This window comes from Acanthochromis polyacanthus, chromosome 4 (genome assembly GCF_021347895.1).
Source record: "Acanthochromis polyacanthus isolate Apoly-LR-REF ecotype Palm Island chromosome 4, KAUST_Apoly_ChrSc, whole genome shotgun sequence".
In the NCBI taxonomy this organism is placed as follows: domain Eukaryota; kingdom Metazoa; phylum Chordata; class Actinopteri; family Pomacentridae; genus Acanthochromis; species Acanthochromis polyacanthus.
The window spans coordinates 39,271,109-39,290,682 of NC_067116.1; the positions used below are offsets into that span (position 1 = coordinate 39,271,109).

General features: G+C 40.5%; 2 protein-coding genes across 2 annotated transcripts; one reads left to right on the forward strand and one right to left on the reverse strand.

Moving 5' to 3' along the window:
• Nucleotides 1-1,614: 1,614 nt before the first annotated feature.
• Nucleotides 1,615-14,160, reverse strand: pias4a (protein inhibitor of activated STAT, 4a). The gene is made up of 11 exons (XM_022191130.2): nucleotides 14,070-14,160; nucleotides 11,714-12,095; nucleotides 11,507-11,591; nucleotides 11,345-11,386; nucleotides 10,966-11,056; nucleotides 9,044-9,172; nucleotides 8,116-8,221; nucleotides 7,905-7,978; nucleotides 7,648-7,808; nucleotides 6,525-6,676; nucleotides 1,615-5,113 (listed from the first exon to the last, which is right to left on the reverse strand). Exons 1-11 carry the CDS (start codon nucleotides 14,094-14,096, stop codon nucleotides 4,839-4,841), a joined length of 1,524 nt encoding a protein of 507 aa, XP_022046822.1. The 5' UTR covers nucleotides 14,097-14,160; the 3' UTR covers nucleotides 1,615-4,838.
• A 122-nt stretch (nucleotides 14,161-14,282) lies between these two features.
• foxq2 (forkhead box Q2) lies at nucleotides 14,283-19,097 on the forward strand. Its single transcript, XM_022191116.2, has 2 exons — nucleotides 14,283-17,787; nucleotides 18,441-19,097. The coding sequence occupies exons 1-2, from the start codon at nucleotides 17,239-17,241 to the stop codon at nucleotides 18,813-18,815; spliced, it is 924 nt and encodes a 307-aa protein (XP_022046808.1). The 5' UTR covers nucleotides 14,283-17,238; the 3' UTR covers nucleotides 18,816-19,097.
• The last annotated feature ends 477 nt before the right edge of the window (nucleotides 19,098-19,574 follow it).

The following is a 19,574-nucleotide window of genomic DNA, read 5'->3' on the forward strand; positions in this document are numbered from 1 at the left end:
AGCCATAAAAGTATTAGGTATATTAATATTTTCTACATTCATTGAGCACACTTTTGAATCATCATCAGACCTGATCATATCTATAGATTTATATATAGATATATACAGATGTATACATATAGTTATATGTAGATGTAGACACACACATATACCGGGCTTTGCAAAAGTTCTGTTACACTCGGTTTCATGATCTTTAGAGACGTTTACATGTCGGAGTGAAAAATTCCATTAAATAAACTGAAAGTTCTACCTTATAGGCAGGTGTCCTTAATACAAATTTTTTTCTCCGGTGAAGTTGTATCAAGATGGAAGTCAAAAGAGTTGAGATATCTGTTCTCCTTTGTGCTGAACATCAGCCGGATGACCGTCCACAGAGTTGCGGAGAGGCTAAAGAACTTGAAAGATCACTGAAAGATCTTCACCATTCTTGAGCCTCTCCGCGACCCTGTGGACGGTCATCCGGCTGATGTTCAGCTGCTTGGCTCTGTCAGACTTGCTGTGGCCAGCATGAAGGAGAGCAGATATCTCAACTCTTTTGACTTCCAACTTGATACAACTTCACCGGAGAAAAAAATTGTATTAAGGACACCTGCCTATAAGGTAGAACTTTCAGTTTATTTAATGGAATTTTTCACTCCAACATGTAAACGTCTCTAAAGATCATGAAACCGTGTAACAGAACTTTTGCAAAGCCCGGTATATATATATATATATATAAATAATAGATTTTTTTGCTCATTTCTTTCTATAGTTAGGTTTATATATTATGATTATTATTTTTGCTTTAATTTTTTTGCCAATTTTTTCTGTATTTAGGTTTTTATAGATTTTTTTTTGGTTTATGTATTTATTTATTTTGCATTTTTTCTATATTTGGGTCTTAAAGAGTTAAACTAAATGGTAAATATAATTATTATTTTGATTTCCCAGTCTGGGAAATGTCAATGATTAGCAACAAAATTGACTCCGACGCATTGCTATTTTTTTAGGCAGCGTTTTGCTAACTCATATTAAGGATCTTCAAGACAAAAATCCCCTCATCAACAAACTGTAATAAGATGATGTAATAATATTATTGTCCACTTTTTAACCAACATCAAACCTGATCATAACTACCAAATATTACATCATTTTTAGCAACCATTGAAAAGACAGTTTGTTCACATAATGACTAAAAAAAAAAAAAAAACTAAATGCTAAGAGGATTTCTTTTTTGCATCATCAGTCTGGCAATATGTCAATGATTATTTTCCAACAGAAAAAGATTAAAATTTTCACGTTAACTTGTAGTCTATGTGTAACATCCGCTATAGTTTATGACTCTTATCAAACTTTTGATCCGTCTTTCAGCTCTCAAAAAAAAAAAAACCTAAATCATTGGGAGATGAGGCTAGAATTTCAAAATAAACAACTTTGACACATGTTTACTGTAAATGATTAAAAAATCTACAATCAAATGTCATGAAACAATTCTAAATTTGTACAAAACAATGTATATTTTCTTCAGCCAGTTCTGCAGACATCCTGAACACTTCATCTCAGTGGATCCTGTCACTGATGGAATTCAGGCCGAACACACATTGACCATTTTTCAAAATAAAATAATGGCAGACAGGTTTTTAAGAACTGATTTTAATTAATTCCACACGTCAATAACAGCTGTTAGAATACGATCATTTTAAACTTTACAGTTTTATCCTCAACAGGCATCAAATGTGTCCCCAGATCTGAGCATTTGGTACAGGACAGAACAACCCACACCTTGACCAGTCCTCACAGTCTCTCAGTGGCATCCGCTCCCAGTGCTGCTGCCCTCAACAGCTTCTTATTGTCCGTCTGCCTACAGGAACAACTGGAGGCAATTCAAGGCTTAATAAAATATTTAAATTTTATTGTCTTTTAATATGAACATATAAAAAACACAACAAACAAAACATTTACATCATGGATTGTAAGCCTCTGCCCATGCTACCTTATGCATTAGAAGAAGAAGAAGAAGAGATGCCACTACAAAAAGACCAGACCCTCAGCTCTCTGTCAAGCTCCAACGCAACCTGCAAACTTATCTGGCTCAGTTCCACAGTAGCAACCTGCACCACTTCTCATCTTTAACCATAAGATAATGAGAAGTTTAGGAGATCCACTCAAATAATGACCTTCTATACCTAGCAACAAATGAACAATGTCATTTTCATATGTATAGCAGTTACTTACAAATACAAACCGCCCAGTTGAACACAGGTATTAGAGTTCTTTACATTTTGCTTCAAAGTGTCTCGTATAGAATATCCTTTTCAGGGTCAGACTTTGATGTATTACAGGCAAAGTGCCATCAATCAATTTTGCGTGGATCCCCAAATTTTTTTCATATGTATATCGATTTTTTAAGCTGTCAAAAGAAGGAGAAAAATGGAAGACGAGATTAGACTCAATCCACTTTTTCAACCGTCGACCCTATCAGAGGATGCGCTTGCAACAGCGAGGCCCTGGATCGATGTGTAAAAGTCATTTCTCTGTGCATCTGAGCAAGGCGAAATAAAAACCGATCTCGTGCCGATCAAACCGCAACAAAAAGGATGGCGATGGAGGGAAGCACGCCATGCAGAACTCCTCCCCGAGCCTCTACCCCGACGTCCTCCAGGTGTCACACAGTGAAGAAGGTTTCACATTTTCTGATCCCTACGCATGAGATGAACCGGTCGCAGCGGTCAGGGATCCTTGATTAATACTCACTACAAGACTGCTTTCAAACAAATAAGCCATAAATTCGGGGATGGTATCAGATGAAAGTGCAAACAGCCCTAGCAACAGGACAACACCTTTTCTGAACACCACACAAACGCTGATGATCTCCCTGCAGGCGCATCTAAAGCCTGCACATCCCAACTCTCCCTATCTGAGGAGCGGCCATCGCATACTGACGGTACTAGTGCAGGTGCAGAGGAATATTAGTTGTAAGCCAACAGCATGTAGCAATTAAAGTCCAATTCTATTCCAGCAAATAGATACGACCTTATCTACACTGAGAGGAATCAGAGAGGGGGGTGCTGGACGAAGCAACTCTGCTTGTTCCAGACGGGACTATTTGTAACCCAATCGATGACTTTAAACTTGGTGTAGTTGCACTAACTGACACTTCATTAGGTTTCGTTGCGTCAGACGTGTCCAATCCCACCAAAGCCAGGTGCTCTGAACGGCGCTCTGACTCAGTCCGGATTCATTCAGAGGGAAAAGAGAAGCAGTGATCATCACAAGCAGAGCCATGAGCCTGGATCAACCACACGTCTACACCCAAAATCCCAGCAGCAGAGGTGTCCTGATTTCTGCGATCAACAGCTACGGTCTGTACAAAACTACAGCCAAATATTATGTAGATTTACCAGAAACAACTGTTAAGAGAATGTGAAGCAAATAAATAAATTATTTCAAAGCAGAAACACAACATGGGATAAAAGGATTACAGCACTTCTAATAATGTTCTTCTGTCCATTTCTCTGACTTGAAACTCATAAATGGAATAAAACACCTTCTCTCAGACTGGGTTCTCCTCAACCAGCCAGCTCAACTGGCCTGAACACAATGGGCTCCAATCTTCACCACTTAACAAAAAAAAGGCACCAAAACCTCAAAACCATTTCCTGTCTGCGACTTCTTAAAATACATCTGCTTCGGCACAGCTGCCGTACAGTAAATTTGATGATGCGACCACATGGAATTCTGAAAAATCAACTCCAGCCAAATCCTGTCAAAGATACAAATGCAGCATCGTTTTCAGAGACCACCCATAAGTTTCAGCTTCACTCGCACCTACAGCCAGCCTGGCGATCCACAAACTAACTCACCTTCAACCAAAGAGTTTGTTGCTGCACTGGGGACAGAGCTGCATGGAACAATGGAATTAAAAAAAGAAAGAAACAAAAATGCAGGAAAACAATCTCCAGTGTAAAATTGGCTTCAGAAAAACTCGTCAATTCTTCTGTCCTCTGCTTCTTTCAAAGCTACTCTCCGGTCAGTCTGCCAAGTTTTTATGACTGAGGTAGGTTCTCTTTATCTAAGGACAAAATAAAAATGGAAAGCATCACACATTGAGGCCAGTATTGTGTTCTGCCTTTTCAAAATTAAAAGGATAAGTTCCTGAAAAAACTAAACAACTCAAAAAAAAAAAATTCAAGCTTTGAATCATTCTGTGAACAAAGAACACAATAGCAGAGGTTTGAATTTGCATCACACTCCAGGTATTGCTGCCGTGTCCTCCCCTAAATTATTCATGCCTTTTCATTTGTTGTTTTTCACCTTCGAACTAAAAAAAAAAAATCTACTGAGGAGCCTCCATTTTCAACTCGCCTGTTCATCACAAATGTGACAAAAACCGCAAACATTGAACGCCCATGGCTAAAAGGAGCCCGCAATTCCAAGTCATATACAAAGAGAGATGAGGGGGCTAGAGAGGGAATAGTCTGGAAAGAGAGAAGCAAGGGTGGTGGTGGTGGTGGTGTGGTGCTCGATCCATTCGGTCTCTTTAGCAGAGGCAGGACGGTACAGATATTCACTGCAAGGTGACAATTGGCCAGAAAGAGTTAGAGTTGCTTCCAGTGGTGCACAGTACAAAGAGGAATCCTTATCACTCTAGACTGAAGATTCATGAACAGTGCATGTTTGAAGGTGTGTTTGTCTCGTCTGGATATAAACCAGAGCTGCTAAAAGGCTCTGATGATTTGGGCATGAGGGAAGGTTGTTGCATCTGGTGGATCACTGTGTTCCTGTCCTCAAGTTTTCAGCCCCCTGCCTCTCTGTCTGTGTGTGTGTGTGTCAGTCTGTGAGGGGACAGAGCTGCAGGGTCAGTAGGCAGTGACGAGGTCCTTGTCGTAGTTGTATCGGCCCCTCTTCGGGGCGGGACTGTCGGCGCTGTCCTCAGTGTCCTCACTGTCTCCTCCAGCCCCGCCCCCCTCCTCCTCAGAGGACGAGTCCAGAGTCAGATCTACCACCACTCCTCCTCCCGGCGCCACGGCAGCTCCTCCCGTGACTCCCGCCATCCCCGCTGAACCGCTTCCAGATTTGCCCGTCAGACTGGTGCTGCTGTGGGCCGGTGAATGACCGTTTGCTTCAGGAATGCCTACAGAGAGACGTGCCGTTTTAAGGAAGGATTTACTGCAGCAGACGACACTAGGGATGTTTGTTTCAGGACTCATGCAGATTTTTGCTAGTCCTGTAATGCAGACAACCGATACTTGGAACCGGTGGGCATTAAAAGTTGTATATTAACAGGAGCTTGTCATTCATAAGTGGGGTTCTTCATTAATATGGTTTACTACCACTGAATATGTACAACAGAAATAGGACGAAACATATCAGAGAATCACGTGACATTAAGATTACTCTCCTCTGTGTACTCTGTGACATCAATCAATCGAGATTGAACAGCTTGTCTCCTACAGTTACGTCTGCTGTTCTTCTGTTTTTTTAATCTTACACTGTTGTATCACTTTTATTGCACACTAAGGTCCATATCTTAAAGCACTAATCTGTGGCTGCCGCCTAACTTAGCTTTTCGCTCTTAGTGTAGCCTCAGCCACTGCCAAAGCACCGAGCAGTTTCTGATTCTGTGGCGATTGCTGTGCTTTTTGTTTGGTGTTTGCAGGTTGTGTCTATGCTAGAGACACATATTTGTCAGTCAGAGCAGACTGTTAACTTCAACCTTACTTTAGAAAGCTGTTACTGCAGTCCAGACAGCATCATCTTAATGTGCAATAACCATTTCATACCGAGCATTTTACTTGCATCAGTCACTTTGAAGCAGACGTTGCACCTCATTGCACTGCTACACTTTTTTAAAATAAATACTTGTTTCTATTTACTTATATATATATATATATATATATATATATTTAATACTATATTTATACAGCTGTTCGTTGTTTGTTATACTACGTTATTTTTGATTTTTTGGAAGTGCCAACAAAGTTTCGCTGCAGAAATGCAATGACAATAAATATCATAGAATTAGCCACAAGCTAAACAGTAAAAGCTTTTAGTGATGGGCTCATCCTAGCATCGTGAGCAAAGTAAGTTCCAGCTGCACTGACAACAACAAGAATTATTCAGGTATTTTCAGTACAACAGGAAAACTAAGCATGCTTGTGGAGGACTACATTGTTTCTTGCAACTTTATAACAACAACAATAACAATAAAAATAATAATAATAGCATCGTGCAGACACGGCTCTGCTCCTGCTAATTCACTGGAGTTGCTCTATTCGGCAAAATGTACCATCTTTCTGTGTAAAAAATAGCTTTCAGAGCTGATTGGACATGTAACAGCCAATCAGATAGCAGCTGCATCAGAGCCAAAGTAGCCCATTTAATGTATTTTAATTGATTATTACTTAATAAAAATAACAATACTGACAGTCATGAAAATGTCCAGTATCAGCCCTGCTAATCGGTTGTTTCCTCGTTAATTCTACAGAAAAGATGCATTCACACAGAAAGAAAAAGAGGGCTAAATGACACTGTGTTATACTCACATATATCAACAACAGGGTACTCTGGTGTGTTGCTGCGTTCTCTTTCCCTGTCCCTTTCCTTGTCATCTCTGATGGGTCGCCAGGAGCCGTCTGTTAAGTACTCAATCTCCTCGATGTCCTCACTTGTCTCTTTCAGAATCTCAGATAACAGCCTGAAATGCACACTGCTGGTTAGAAGGGCCTCACAAAGCAGATTTTACACAAGAAAATGAACAACAATCAGTTCAAATACAGGAATCTAGCAGAGGTCTGGATTAGCTGAATCTCGTAGCGTTGGTAAATCCTGCGTTCAACTGATTGTATCTGTCATTCTGTATCCACAAACTACTTTACCGTGCTGATCATATCTGTACAATCTTAACCATTTACATTAAATAAGATTTTATTCAAACTGTGCGCCATGAGCAAGTTAACAAAAGACACTTCCCTCTTCCTAATTATTAACTGAAAATCCCACCGAGCATTTAATAATCAAGCTGATAAACCTGAAACTTTAGGTCAGCTGGAAAAAGGGACTTTCACACAAGCTTAATTTAGGGAATGCAAATATACCTCGCAGCCAAAGTGAAGCACAATACTTTCACTCATTGGGAGAGTAAGGGAGTGCCTGTGATCACTGCTTTTCATTTGCAGGAAATTACACGCCCAAATTGTTGTGGATGAAAATATTCTTTAGTGAAATTTTATGACAAAATGGAATGCAGTGTCATTTTGTAGTGTTGTCTGAAGAGTTGCCTGCACTCCATAAACACATGCCGAGTCTTCTTCAGTCCCATGACTACATGTTTCTTTACAACATAACGTCACCAAACAGAACATTTAGAGGATTACAAATTTGGCATTTTAACGTGATTGCTCTTGCAGAAATACAAAACGCATCAGATAACCGCCCTTCCATGCTATGCAAAATATTCAAAAGTATATAATTGAAACTCAATAGGCTGGCACATGGTTCAGCGTGTGTGAAGAGCCCTAAAACTTCCATGCAGTTTGAATTATTTTCCCTAGGTTGACTTCAGCATGCAGATGGTTAAGGGTATATGTTGTGAACTTTCTGAATTTATTGAAAGGAAAACACAGCTGCAGGGGTAGGACAAGTCAGAGCGTGATTCGGTCTACTCACCCATCGATGGTGAGCAGCTCAAATGGAGCCGGTTTGTCACAGACAGGGCAAGTCCATGTGGGCTTCTTCTCATTCATCTGCAGGAAGAAGACTGCGTCGAAACACTGGAGATGAGCACAAGTTAACACTCGGCAGGGCACACCGAGCCGCATCTTCACCAGCTGGGAAAAAGAGAAAGACAAGATGTAAGCATTTCAGGTAAAGACTTTGGAGACTTGTCATTTCTAAATATGCTAGATTTGAGAAGATGTACTCACTGGACAGATGAGAGAAACTCGGAGGCCTGTGGTTGCAATTTCGCTTTCTGGGTCAAAACGTAGTTTGTCTTGGACTGTAGATAAATGATAGGAAAACAGTTGCGTAAACAGGTTGCATTGTTTGAGTTCAGATGGGTTCACAGTCAATGACTTCTAGAGACAACATGTCATGCTCAGGATTTCATAAGGTAGAAGCAGAAGCACCACTTACTGCGTTCACGACAGCGTTCTGCACTCTCAACAGAGCAGAGCTTGAGTTGGCTGAAGAGGTCTGCCGCAGTGAAGACCCTCACTAAATAAACTGCCACCGAGTACCGCTGAAAACACAGAGTCACAGGTTGTTAGCATTTAATTCACGAAGGTACCCATCAAATGTTGAGCACCGATAGTGGCTCAAAGGGCTGTTATAAATAAAACATTAACACAAGATTTATCATGGTAGAAATTCACCTTCCTCTGCATATTTTAGAGGAAGGATCATGGAAATCTGCACTGGAAATATCCTTATTAATGAAAGATAAGCTCCTACATTATATATGCATGTTAATAAAACCAAATAAGTGAGAAAAAACTGACAGCAAATGTCTTCTATTAAAGAATGTCCACTATCTCTCGGAGCTTTGTTATAATTCATTTAACCCTGAAGGAATGTTGAAGAAAAACATTTACGCTTTAAAGCAAACACGACGCTCTGCTTAAATATTTTAAATTTCAATAGACTGAACTCCTCAAAATCGTTTCCTCTTGGATTGAGTATGCAAAGAAGTAAATTTTTTTTTCATATGCTGTACTACAAACAAAAATTTCATCTTCATTAACTTGTTCTTTTCATCTGGAATTAACATATAAGGAAACCTTACCATTGTTCATCCCTCACTGGTTTATAAAACAGCACTTAAAAAAATGTGCCAACAAGAGTAAGTGTGTGTTTATTAGTGTCCCAGCTCCTTATCTGGACGAGCCTTTAGGGAGTTATACCACACACAGCTGAGTAGGACTCATGAAACAAGTCCCAGCATGCCTTGCAGCAGCCTGGAATCTGACAAAAAGAGCTACGGCTTTTTTTTGGAGAAAATCTGGGCTGCTCTGCTTGCCCCCTTTGCCACCGTGACCCCGAAGATTCAGCAGCTGACTCTGACCTTGCCAAAGTTTCCCCAGGTGATGGTGACTCTGTTGGTGACGTTGGAGAGATGCAACCAGGGAGTGATGTTTACGGGACGACAAGGACGACGGGGCTCAACACCGGGCTTATTAGAGGGGTAGTATCCCTGCAAACACACAAATGGGGAAAATACGTTTCTTTAAGAGTAAGCAAATTAATAATTAGCTAAAATCAAACTCCTTTTGGATGCCCTGGATGTATCTTTTACTTGTGCACTAATTTTTCAAACCATGAAGCGCAACACGACAAATACAAAATAATTTTATAGTAAGAGTTCAAATGGAAGGAAGAGCTCAGTTGTGTACTTTGGGCAAAACATAAAGAAAAGATCTGAGCTCCAAGCAAGTAACATTTGGACATTAGATAACAGTGACTTTTCTTTTGCCTCGTATGTGCTTCACATACCAATATTTCTGTTAAATCCACTGCCCTCTCATTTCCTCTCTTTCATCAATGCAGCAAAGATATTAACACAATATATAACACATCCTGAATATGAGAACTGCACTAGCACAGAAAAGCTCCTTTTACACAAGTGGTTATTCTTGATTGTACTCAGCACATATTTTCCTGTTAAAATCTGACAACAGGAGCTGAGCTGATGCGTCTACATTTACTGATCCGTCTACATTTACTGATCCTTGTGGTTGCCATTTGAAATAATGGGCCTATCTGGTGTTAACATAACAGCAATGATGTTCGCGTGCAGCGTCATTTTCTATTTACACGGAAGTAAACAGAGTAAAAATAGGAGGAGGCAGGAGGAAGGAACAAATGCCACTGCAAAATGTCATATACTTCTTTCCTCTTCTTGCAGTGCTAGTAAACATTTATTCCAATATTTATCAAATTGCAACTACAGCTAAAAAAATAATTGATTATTTCGCACAAAATAGTGAAAATGCTCAATTCAAGTCTCTCAGAGTTAAAGCTCACGCCTTAAGACGTCTTCTTCATCATCATAAACCCTAAAATTTTCCATTTACACTAATAATAAACATTAAACAGGATGAAATAAGTAGAGATATTATTCAAGTATCAAACTACTGCATTAATCAACTAATCATTTACCATCTTGCTCCTATTTACAGGTTCAGTTGATATACTGTATCAAAATCACGCTTTGTCTCTTTTCACTGTGTAGATATCACCTTTTTCACTGCTGACAACTAATGTGGTTGAGCAATAACATGCTTAAAAAGGCACTGACTTACCACACAATCTCTGGCTGTTCTCATCTGACATTGCTGTTGCATTTACCACCACATTTAATATGAAACTCTGTTGTGCTTTACTATTTGTGGTGGTAGCAAGCTTTGACATCCAAAAGCTGAGTTAGGCTATCAAGTCCAGTCACACAATAATATCAGCACATCATGGGGATTCCCTAACGTCAGGCTAAAACGTTTATAGTTTAGCTTGAAGTTGCAGTAATTTTCTCGCTTTGCCTCTTGAAGGTAAACAGAAAAGCACTATGTTTTATGCCTGTACCTTCCAGCGATCCATCAGGAGAGATTTTATACTCTATGCAATCAGGTTAAAAAAAAGTGTATCTATCAGTATCATTAATTGGTCAAAATAGTTGGAAAATATCTCAAACATCTGCAAATGTCCAACATCGTGTATACATGCTATCAACAGCAACACATTATCTGTTCCTGAATATTTATTTTTTCTTGCCCTCTTTGGTGTACACCTAAATTAGGTTAGTTAATCCATCACTATCAAATATTGTGACACTTGTTAAACTGTGACCAGGCCAAACTTGCGAAACGTTGCTGTGTTTGAAAACAAACGTCTGACAGTAATGACGGAGGAATTTCTTGGACAGGAACAGGAGACCAAACCCGGCTTTTGGTATTCTGGAGGTGTGGCAAATCTCAGAGTGAATTAACTCACCGGCACATGACAGTAGGACTGGTTGACTTTGACAGCAATGTTGGGAGGATACTGGTCCTCCTGAACACCAATAGAGTCTGTGTAACAGATTCTGCAAGAAAGAGGGATAAGAAAGAGAAAGCTTAGCACCACATGAATGACTCGCACGCCTTGTATGAAAAATAAATACATGAGATCACATTAAACGTGGAATTCAAACACTATACATCAATGCATGATAAGACACATTTTCTTTTGGTCATTATTTTTGCATCAGTAGAAGAAAGTCTTAGCAACAGCACAGTAAATGGAAGGACCTCATCATTTCAGACAACAGGCCTGTGAAATATCTACTAATGATTAATTTATTAAGTTTCATTGGTAATCACAGGGAACTTACCTAAGAACCACTTGGATTGATCGTATTCCTGGACGAAGCTCGCTATAAAAAGGAAAAGATCACAAAGGTAAATAACCATCAATGACATATTTGTAAACTAAGCTACTGTTAACTGAAAGATCTGGGAAGTAATGTTACTTTTTATTTTTTATTTTTTTTAACCTTGCATTTCTGATCTGGTCTGCTTGGTTTGGTGTTAATTCAAAGATGCATTGACTGTCCTGCAGTTTCTCATTGTTCTGGGCAACTGCAAACACATAAAGACAAAAATCCATCGTTACAGCACAGTGCATTGCTTAATAATTCAATAAAGAATTCCTAAAAACTGACAGATTTAAATACAAGGACAAAAAAAACAACAACACTCACTTAGCTCTGTTGGTGGCAGCAGCGTCTCCAAAGTTTGGTAGAAGGGTAGTGGTACGAGCTTGACCTCTGCTGCGGGTGTGGGGATTGGTTTGGAAATGCCGTTGAGGTAGTCTGCGCCCTGAGAGGTGGCAGTGGGGGAAGAGCTGAGGGACGAGTAGGGAACCGGGACGCCCTCTGGACGCCTTGCCGCCAGCCAACCAGATGTTTTGGGGAAACGTGACTCATAGAGCTGCCTGACATTCTTCAGCAGCTCGGGGCTGTACTCGGTCTGCACCAGCCTCAACGCACGCCCCACCAGGTCCTGCTTCAGCCCACTTTTGCTACGACCCATCGAGGCCAGCAGCGTCTGCAGGTCTGAGACCCGGAAACTTTTGACCATGTTCTGGAGGAAGGACAAGACAAGAACATAAGAAGTACAATAGAAAGAAACATGACAACAGTGACAACAACACAAATTTACAAGGCCAGGCACATTTTGAGAGAATCAAATCCCAACTGAAGGAGTGCTGATGGTGCTAAAGGCATTGATTTGTTCTGAACATATTGAAGATTTATTTTAAAGGTGTCACTTTCTGTCAGGACAAAAATCATTGTTTACCTGTGTGTCACAGGTTGGAGAATACTGCTGATATTTTGCTTAAACTCTGATAAGATAAGTTTCTCAAGTAAATTATTTCAGTTCGCTCTGGAAAACCCCATCAAAATTAAACACAAAATTCAATATCCTGTGGAAACTCCCGATATCACACCTGCTAAATTTGCCCCCGACAGGCTCCAAACAGATATTTATCATTAACTAATAGGCAGCAGCATTTAACGTGACACAGACGTCCATCAAACGGTTTGATACTTGCTAAAATAAGCATTCGTCCTTGATCACCTTAATCCTACAGAAGCTTGAAACTACCTTGTAATTAGCTGGCTATATTAAGAAGACACATCGCTGCTTATTCTGATCGCCTGTGTTAAGACTGAGTCACTGTTCTTAAACAAATTTCAGAGTCCAAAATCTGAAGTAGCACATAATTGTTAAGTTATCAAAGTAAAAGTCATGTGTGACACAAAAATGCAAAGAAATATTTTTGACAGCAAGGCCCAGCTACAGAATATACCTAAAAAGTAGAAGCAGGAGCACTTTGGACGGTAATTTGAAGCAACAGATTAGAAAGAAGTAATAAAAAAAGAGCTTAAACATACAAAAAAGTGTGATGAAAGCTTTTATTTAGATCTAAGACAGTGCCATGTGCATTTCATTCATTTTATCTGTTTACATTTTATGTAGCACTTACTAACTACAGCAAACTGTACTTTCAGTTTTGGATTTCTACCGATGGGCAGCACGTTTATCAATCAGTTGACTGCCACTGTAATCAACTGCTGATAACTCAGGTATAAATTTGTTTGTGCAGACAACATTTAAGCAGAAGATACGCCATCACAAGCAAAGATGTTTACTCGCTGAATACAGAGAAAGTTCTGTTTGCACTTCTTGACACCAAAAGTCTCCTTTACTCGCCAAAAAAAATGTCTGTTTTCATTAGCCACACCAAATATAGATACATGTATTCATAGCAAATGGAATCTAAAGACAGACCCCATGAATCATAACATATAGCCTGTGTAAGGATTACAGGCAGCGAACTTGAGTGACGAGCAAAATACGGAATGTTGTTGTTACTGGATAGACATGAGGCGTGCGACATGCTTCGGATTCATCTGATATTTCTCAGTTGGACATCATTGAACAACTGCTTTGTGTCTCGATTAAATTCACACAGTAGGCTCGCGGTCCATTGGGCTTTTCTGACGGACAAGCTGTGCAAAACTGCAGCCGTACATTCAGCAACGTTGCAGCCCGTTCAGTCTCACTTTCACATTGCCATTGTAGCCTGCGCTATCGGCAAGCTAGCTCCTCCACAGACTGGGCTGTCGGTATTCAATCATGGCTACTGGACGTTTTGACAGGTGCACAGCTCCGCAAACTAACCGGCTAACTACATCTAGAGGTTACTGTAAGGCGAATAATACCAAATAGTAACATGCCAGGAAGCGCGCCAGCGGCAAAGCCCCAGATGCTTGTATGGTCGCATCATTCATTTTCGATGTCTCCCCTCAGAGCCAGCGTGATGCTAGCTAAACCAACGCACTTGCCTAGTTAAATTACCTAGTCGGCTAGCTATGTTAGCAACATGAGCTAGTTGGTTTCGCCGTGATTTCAGCGCACCACATTCGTAGGAATAAACACTCTTAACAGTATTCACACAAAGCCCCCGGTTCCCCCACGACCGGGGTGAGTTTCAGCCCACACTCCCGCGCCCGTCTCCCATCAAACCAAAGCCAGTCAAGCTCTACTTGCCATCGCTTCCACCAGTTCGGCCGCCATCTTCGTGCAGCAGTACCGCGAGAGTCAGAGACGACGGCTAGTCTTTCACCAATGAAACGCCGAGCCCGCTTTGATTGACGGGAGGCGTCGGCCAACTACAGCGCGGCTTTGACCGGAGCCCGAAGCGCAACATTCGAAATGGGCGGGACCACGGCAATTTAAAGTCACAGTGCAACTTTTTAAAAACACTAAGAGGAAGGTCTCTTTTCCAAGACAGGCCTCAGCGTCTAATAACGGCACCACATGTCGCTGTATTTTGATATTCGTGGTGTTTCAGTTTTATAGTACTGCGTTATCGTGACGGTGAGTGTTAAATAACGTTTGAATTCAGTGTGGGTGTAAAGCATGGGGTGTCAAGTGGACCGGGTCGCATGGTCCGTTCAATTCCCGTCCGAGCAAAATATTCCGGTTCAGCTTCTGCGTTCAGCCGTGAGATGTGGAGTTGATGCTTTGTCTGAGGTATGCTCATAATTAAATTAAAACGAGTAATTAACAAAATACACATACACGTCGAGGTAAAAACCGACCGTATCCTGCCTGTAACACAAATACAACGTTGTGTCACCACGTTGGAAAAATGTAGGCGAGTGTTTTTAGGACAAATGTGCACTCCCTGTGCTGATCCAGCCCTGCTTTTCCAGCCCTGCTTTTCCAAACGCTCCTCTTATGTGGGCAAAGAACAGCCTCATGGAAACACAAAAATCAATTGAGGGAATTGCAGTATCATGTAATAACATGGTGTGTTTTGTTTTGGCTTTACTTTGGATGTGAAACATCAATAAAACAATGCTGCATTTTCAGAAAGAACAGCTGGACTTGCCACTCTGCTGATTGATAGAAAATGTTATTTATGCTTAATTTCTTGTATAAATGTACTGCAAATAAAAGACTCCTGTTAGTTAATTTATTTTTACACCTATTAAAATGTAATTCACAAATGCAGACCCAAATTACAACTTGGTAACTTCTCCACAATACATATTTTCTACTATTTTTTATAGTTCTGACATTGGTGTATGTTTTTTATAGTTAATGGAACATAAGCCTGCAAATGAATTAATATAACTAATTACAATATTTAAGCTTGCAAAATAGCATAGAGTAGTGCTCTGTGCTGTGCATATATTTCTTGTTCCATTATTTAAACAGAAGAGGGCAACATGGTCCATGATTTGACCCGACTCATTTAATTTGCCTCCTGTGTGTTAAACCTGCAGAACAAAGCAGATCTATGTAGATTCTGTACTGTTGTGTGGTGTTATATAGATTAAAGTGTTGACTGCTGTGAAAATGGTGTTTTAATTATATTCAATATGGTGATTATTTTGTCTCTACAACTCCACAGTGAACAAACCCATCATTTAAAGCTCACACACAGACACAGTTTAAAATAGACCTTTATTTCAGATCCTAGAGACTTGAAGAATAAAACACATTGGCCACAATGATGTATATAAATTTCCACTTAATTCAACACTGTGTATGATCAAGCATCACTGAACCAAGAGAAAAAGTAGATGCAGTGTATGTACATAATGCAGTGTTTAAAATCATTTTAAAATGATGTTATATGGCCTTGATTGGGAAATTAAATTCAAGTGGTTAAATTACTGTAGGTTAAGATAGATTAGGTGTTGTAAGAAATCTTATTGTTGGTCAAAAACACCCAGAGAGCCCCAGTGTTCTTTCATGTAAAGATTTAGTTAAAATGAAAGTGTGTACAGATACAACCCACAGCTTCAAAGTTCACTCAGTAGCCTATCAGTGTTTGCTGTAGAGATGTTTGGTTGTTAGATTGGAGAATAAACAAGGTCTGCTACTAAATACAAAAAAAGTGTCACTTTACTGTTGACATTACAACATAATCTCAAAGCACAGTTCATACAAGTCACAGGCCTTAAAAAGAGTAAAATAATACCATAAAATGAATTGATATTTGTTTTTTATTACATTGAGTTCTTCAAATAAAACCTAGAAATAACAATACAATAAATACAATAAACAATAAATTAAACATAAGGCAGAAATTAATTACGAGTGCTGACATATTTTGAGAGCAACATGAAATAACTGCCTTTCAAGTCAAGGCAGATGGTAATTTTCTAGCTGAAAAATAAACCATGATTAGCCAGTAACATATCATACACAATTATAGACACAATATAATACAGTGTTGTATCCAGAGGCAGTTTAGTTTTGATTTTCTGAGACAGATCTATGATTATATTTGCCGAGCTCAAAAACGCACAGAGAAAAGTCAACAATTCCCCTGCTAATAACAAAGACATTTTTGTAATAAGGGATAAAAATTGGAATAAAATTCACAGTAAATGTGATGTTTAAAAGGTTCATTTCAACAGCACAACATGGAATCTGATTTGTTCATTCATGGACTGTTACTGTGGTTGTCAATGGCAGTATGCAAATATTCTTCCCACCACCAAAAAAACAAAAAAAAACAAAAAACAATGTCTGAACTCTAAAATACCAAACGTGAGCCATTAATTACTGCTCTATGGTAATTGAAGTAAATCTTTGGACAGTATCCCGGACAAAACAACTTTAACAGGATAACTCTGGCATCTAAAAGGCCTTTGACTCTCCAGCATGCATCCTTTGCACACCATGTCTTACTAAATCTTGAGTGTTTAATCTCCGGTAATTACAAAGATTTGCTTAGGTTAATAAAAATAATCCGCCTCATTTGAGACCCCCTACCTGGACCTCCCCTGTGCCGTCTTGGCCCCTTTCCGTGAGGGATAAATTCAGAGTCATATAAATACAGTCACCTTGAAGCACAACTCTGCAATTCGGGACCGATCGGCAGGTTTATCAGAGAGTCGAAGATAGTTCGCTTAAATTTTGTGGGCAAACAAAGTGGCCGCATTTAGTCGTGTAGACTGACGTCATTTCCACGAGTTGAGACGGTGTCACTCGTTAGCGCATCAAGGTTAACAACAGTTGAGAGGCTCATCTTTAACTGTGACCTTATCAACAGTAAGACTTTGGCGAAAGAATCGAGTGGCGCCGCCGAGACGTTTACTTTATGAAAGGCCCTAATTTTTAAAGGAAAATAGCCATGCTGTGAAACTCAGACACACAACTCTGAGAGGACTTTTGGGAGAGACATTTTTTTAAATTCATGAACTCAGAACTTTTCAGCAATCAGTGTGGAGCCAATAAAACCTCTGCAATGAGTCTGAGATTGCTTAATTCAGAAATGACAATGGAGGACAAGAGCAGCCGCAACGGAAGCAGAGAAAGGCTCGGACTGAGCTTCACTATTGACTACCTTCTGTTCAATAAAGGAGTCAAAGGTTCGAAAGAAGAAGGAAGTCGCCCCGCAGAGCAGACAGAGAACAACATGCTAAATCATCAGATTCCTAAACCCGAAGAGGTGGGGATTCGCCGCGAGACTCAGGAGAAGCGACTACAAAGGTCAGACACTGGGGAAAGGATAGTCGAAGAAGAGGAGGGGGATTCAACGCGTTTAGAGGAGGGGGAGGAGGAAGTGACCACCATGACCACGTCTACTACCGGCAGCAGCAGTCCAGAGTCGTCTGTGGATAAACCCAACCAGTCATACATCGCGCTCATCTCCAAGGCAATCCTCGCGTCCGAGCAGAAGAAGCTGCTGCTGTGTGACATCTACCAGTGGATCATGGACCACTACCCTTACTTCAAGAGCAAAGTATGTTCATGTCAAGTCTTGTTGATTTCTTTCTGTTTGTGTAGCAGATCAACACTTTGTCGTTGAGGAAGCAAAATTGGATGACAACGTTGTATATAGTTTACAATACAGACGTTAGCAATCTGAGAAAGTGTTCTCAAACAAACCAGATCTCAGGACAGATATCGAGGCAGCACACTTTTCCCCAAAGTGTCTAATTCGGTTGCGATAAACAATAAAGTGGCAGCCATTTTCAAACGTGAAGCGACCTACTTGGCACGCGTAATCTGTCTGAGTGGTTAGGCAATTAGGTGCTCATAGGGACACTCGATGATCTTGTTGTTGGCCAATTGGCAAATAAGGTAATCCGGTTGCTAGGTTGCAAACTGTTCCTGGCTTTTACCAGGTGCCGCAACAGATTGGACGTAGCCTAGTGGATTAAAGTTTATCTAGTTGGTGCTAGAAAGGTAACTCGGAGTGTCGTGTCTTACTGCGATCATATGCGTTGTTGACACGCTATGGCGTGTCCTGCCAACAACAAGCAAGGTGACGTCCCGAAGAGGATCAGCGATACTTAACAGTCACCTATGTTAGTTTTCCACCCATTGTTTGACTCGTAATCAAGGCACTGCTTCTGTTCTAACCGTCTTTATCTTCTCTGCTTGCACCATCAGGATAAAAACTGGAGGAACAGCGTGCGTCACAACTTGTCCCTCAACGACTGTTTCATCAAAGCAGGCCGAAGTGACAACGGTAAAGGCCACTTCTGGGCGATTCACCCATCAAACTATGAGGACTTTTCTAACGGGGACTACCACTGCCGGAGGGCCCGGCGGAGGGTACGAAGGGTGGCGGGACAACTTCCTCTTTCCTCCCTGGCCTCCCACTACCACCCTGCCCTCACCAGGCATCACAGAACAACCTGCTGGTGTTGCCCCCCGGCCCCGGCCATCCCTCTGTCCTGCTTGGCTCCCACACTCTACTGGCCCTGGTCCACCATGCAGCCACAAGTCGGGCTCCACCTGGGCCTCAACGCCTCTTTACCCTGAGAGTGATTTTGTTGTATTACAGTTTGGCCCTGAATTACTATTGGGTATCCTCTAGAATCTTATGCTAATGATTATATCATTAGGAGATGTTAAAATTGAAAAAAGACTGGGTCAATATTTTGCTTTATAAGTAAGAACAAAGTGATTTCTAGGACTCTAATGATTTGCTAAAATGTATGAATCTTTCAAAGCTGTTGCACTTCTTTCATTTGTATTCTGAATGTTTTTAGAATAACAAAAATACTCTGTTTTGTTATAATCTCATTAAATAATATTGACTTTACCACCATGTGTGTTGTGTGTGTGCGCGTGCCTACTTGTGCGCGTGATTTTGCTAAAAGTGAGCCCAATGCTAAAATACCTCCCGGTGTTAGATGCTAATTAGTCAAAGCTGTCGGGATGTAAAATCTTCTGCCTTAAGAGACTAAAATCGGGCTTTCCAAAGCCGACTCCCAAGGAAATGAGGCCAGATAATCTCGGCAATCCCAAATAGTTTCAAGAAATAGGAAGCTTATCACACAATGTAATCCGCAACCGCTGCTGCAAAAAGAGGAGGACCGCAGGAGGTCGGAGATGAAGGAAGCGGAGGAAAGGGAAGGAGGCACGAGGGGAGGGAGTGGATTTATTGGAGAGAGGTGGGAGAGGAATCAGTCGAGGTAGATAATTAATGCAAGTAACACACTGATATATATATATATATATATATATATATATATATATAGAAGACAAAAGAAAATCCAACATAAAGTATGTTAGTGT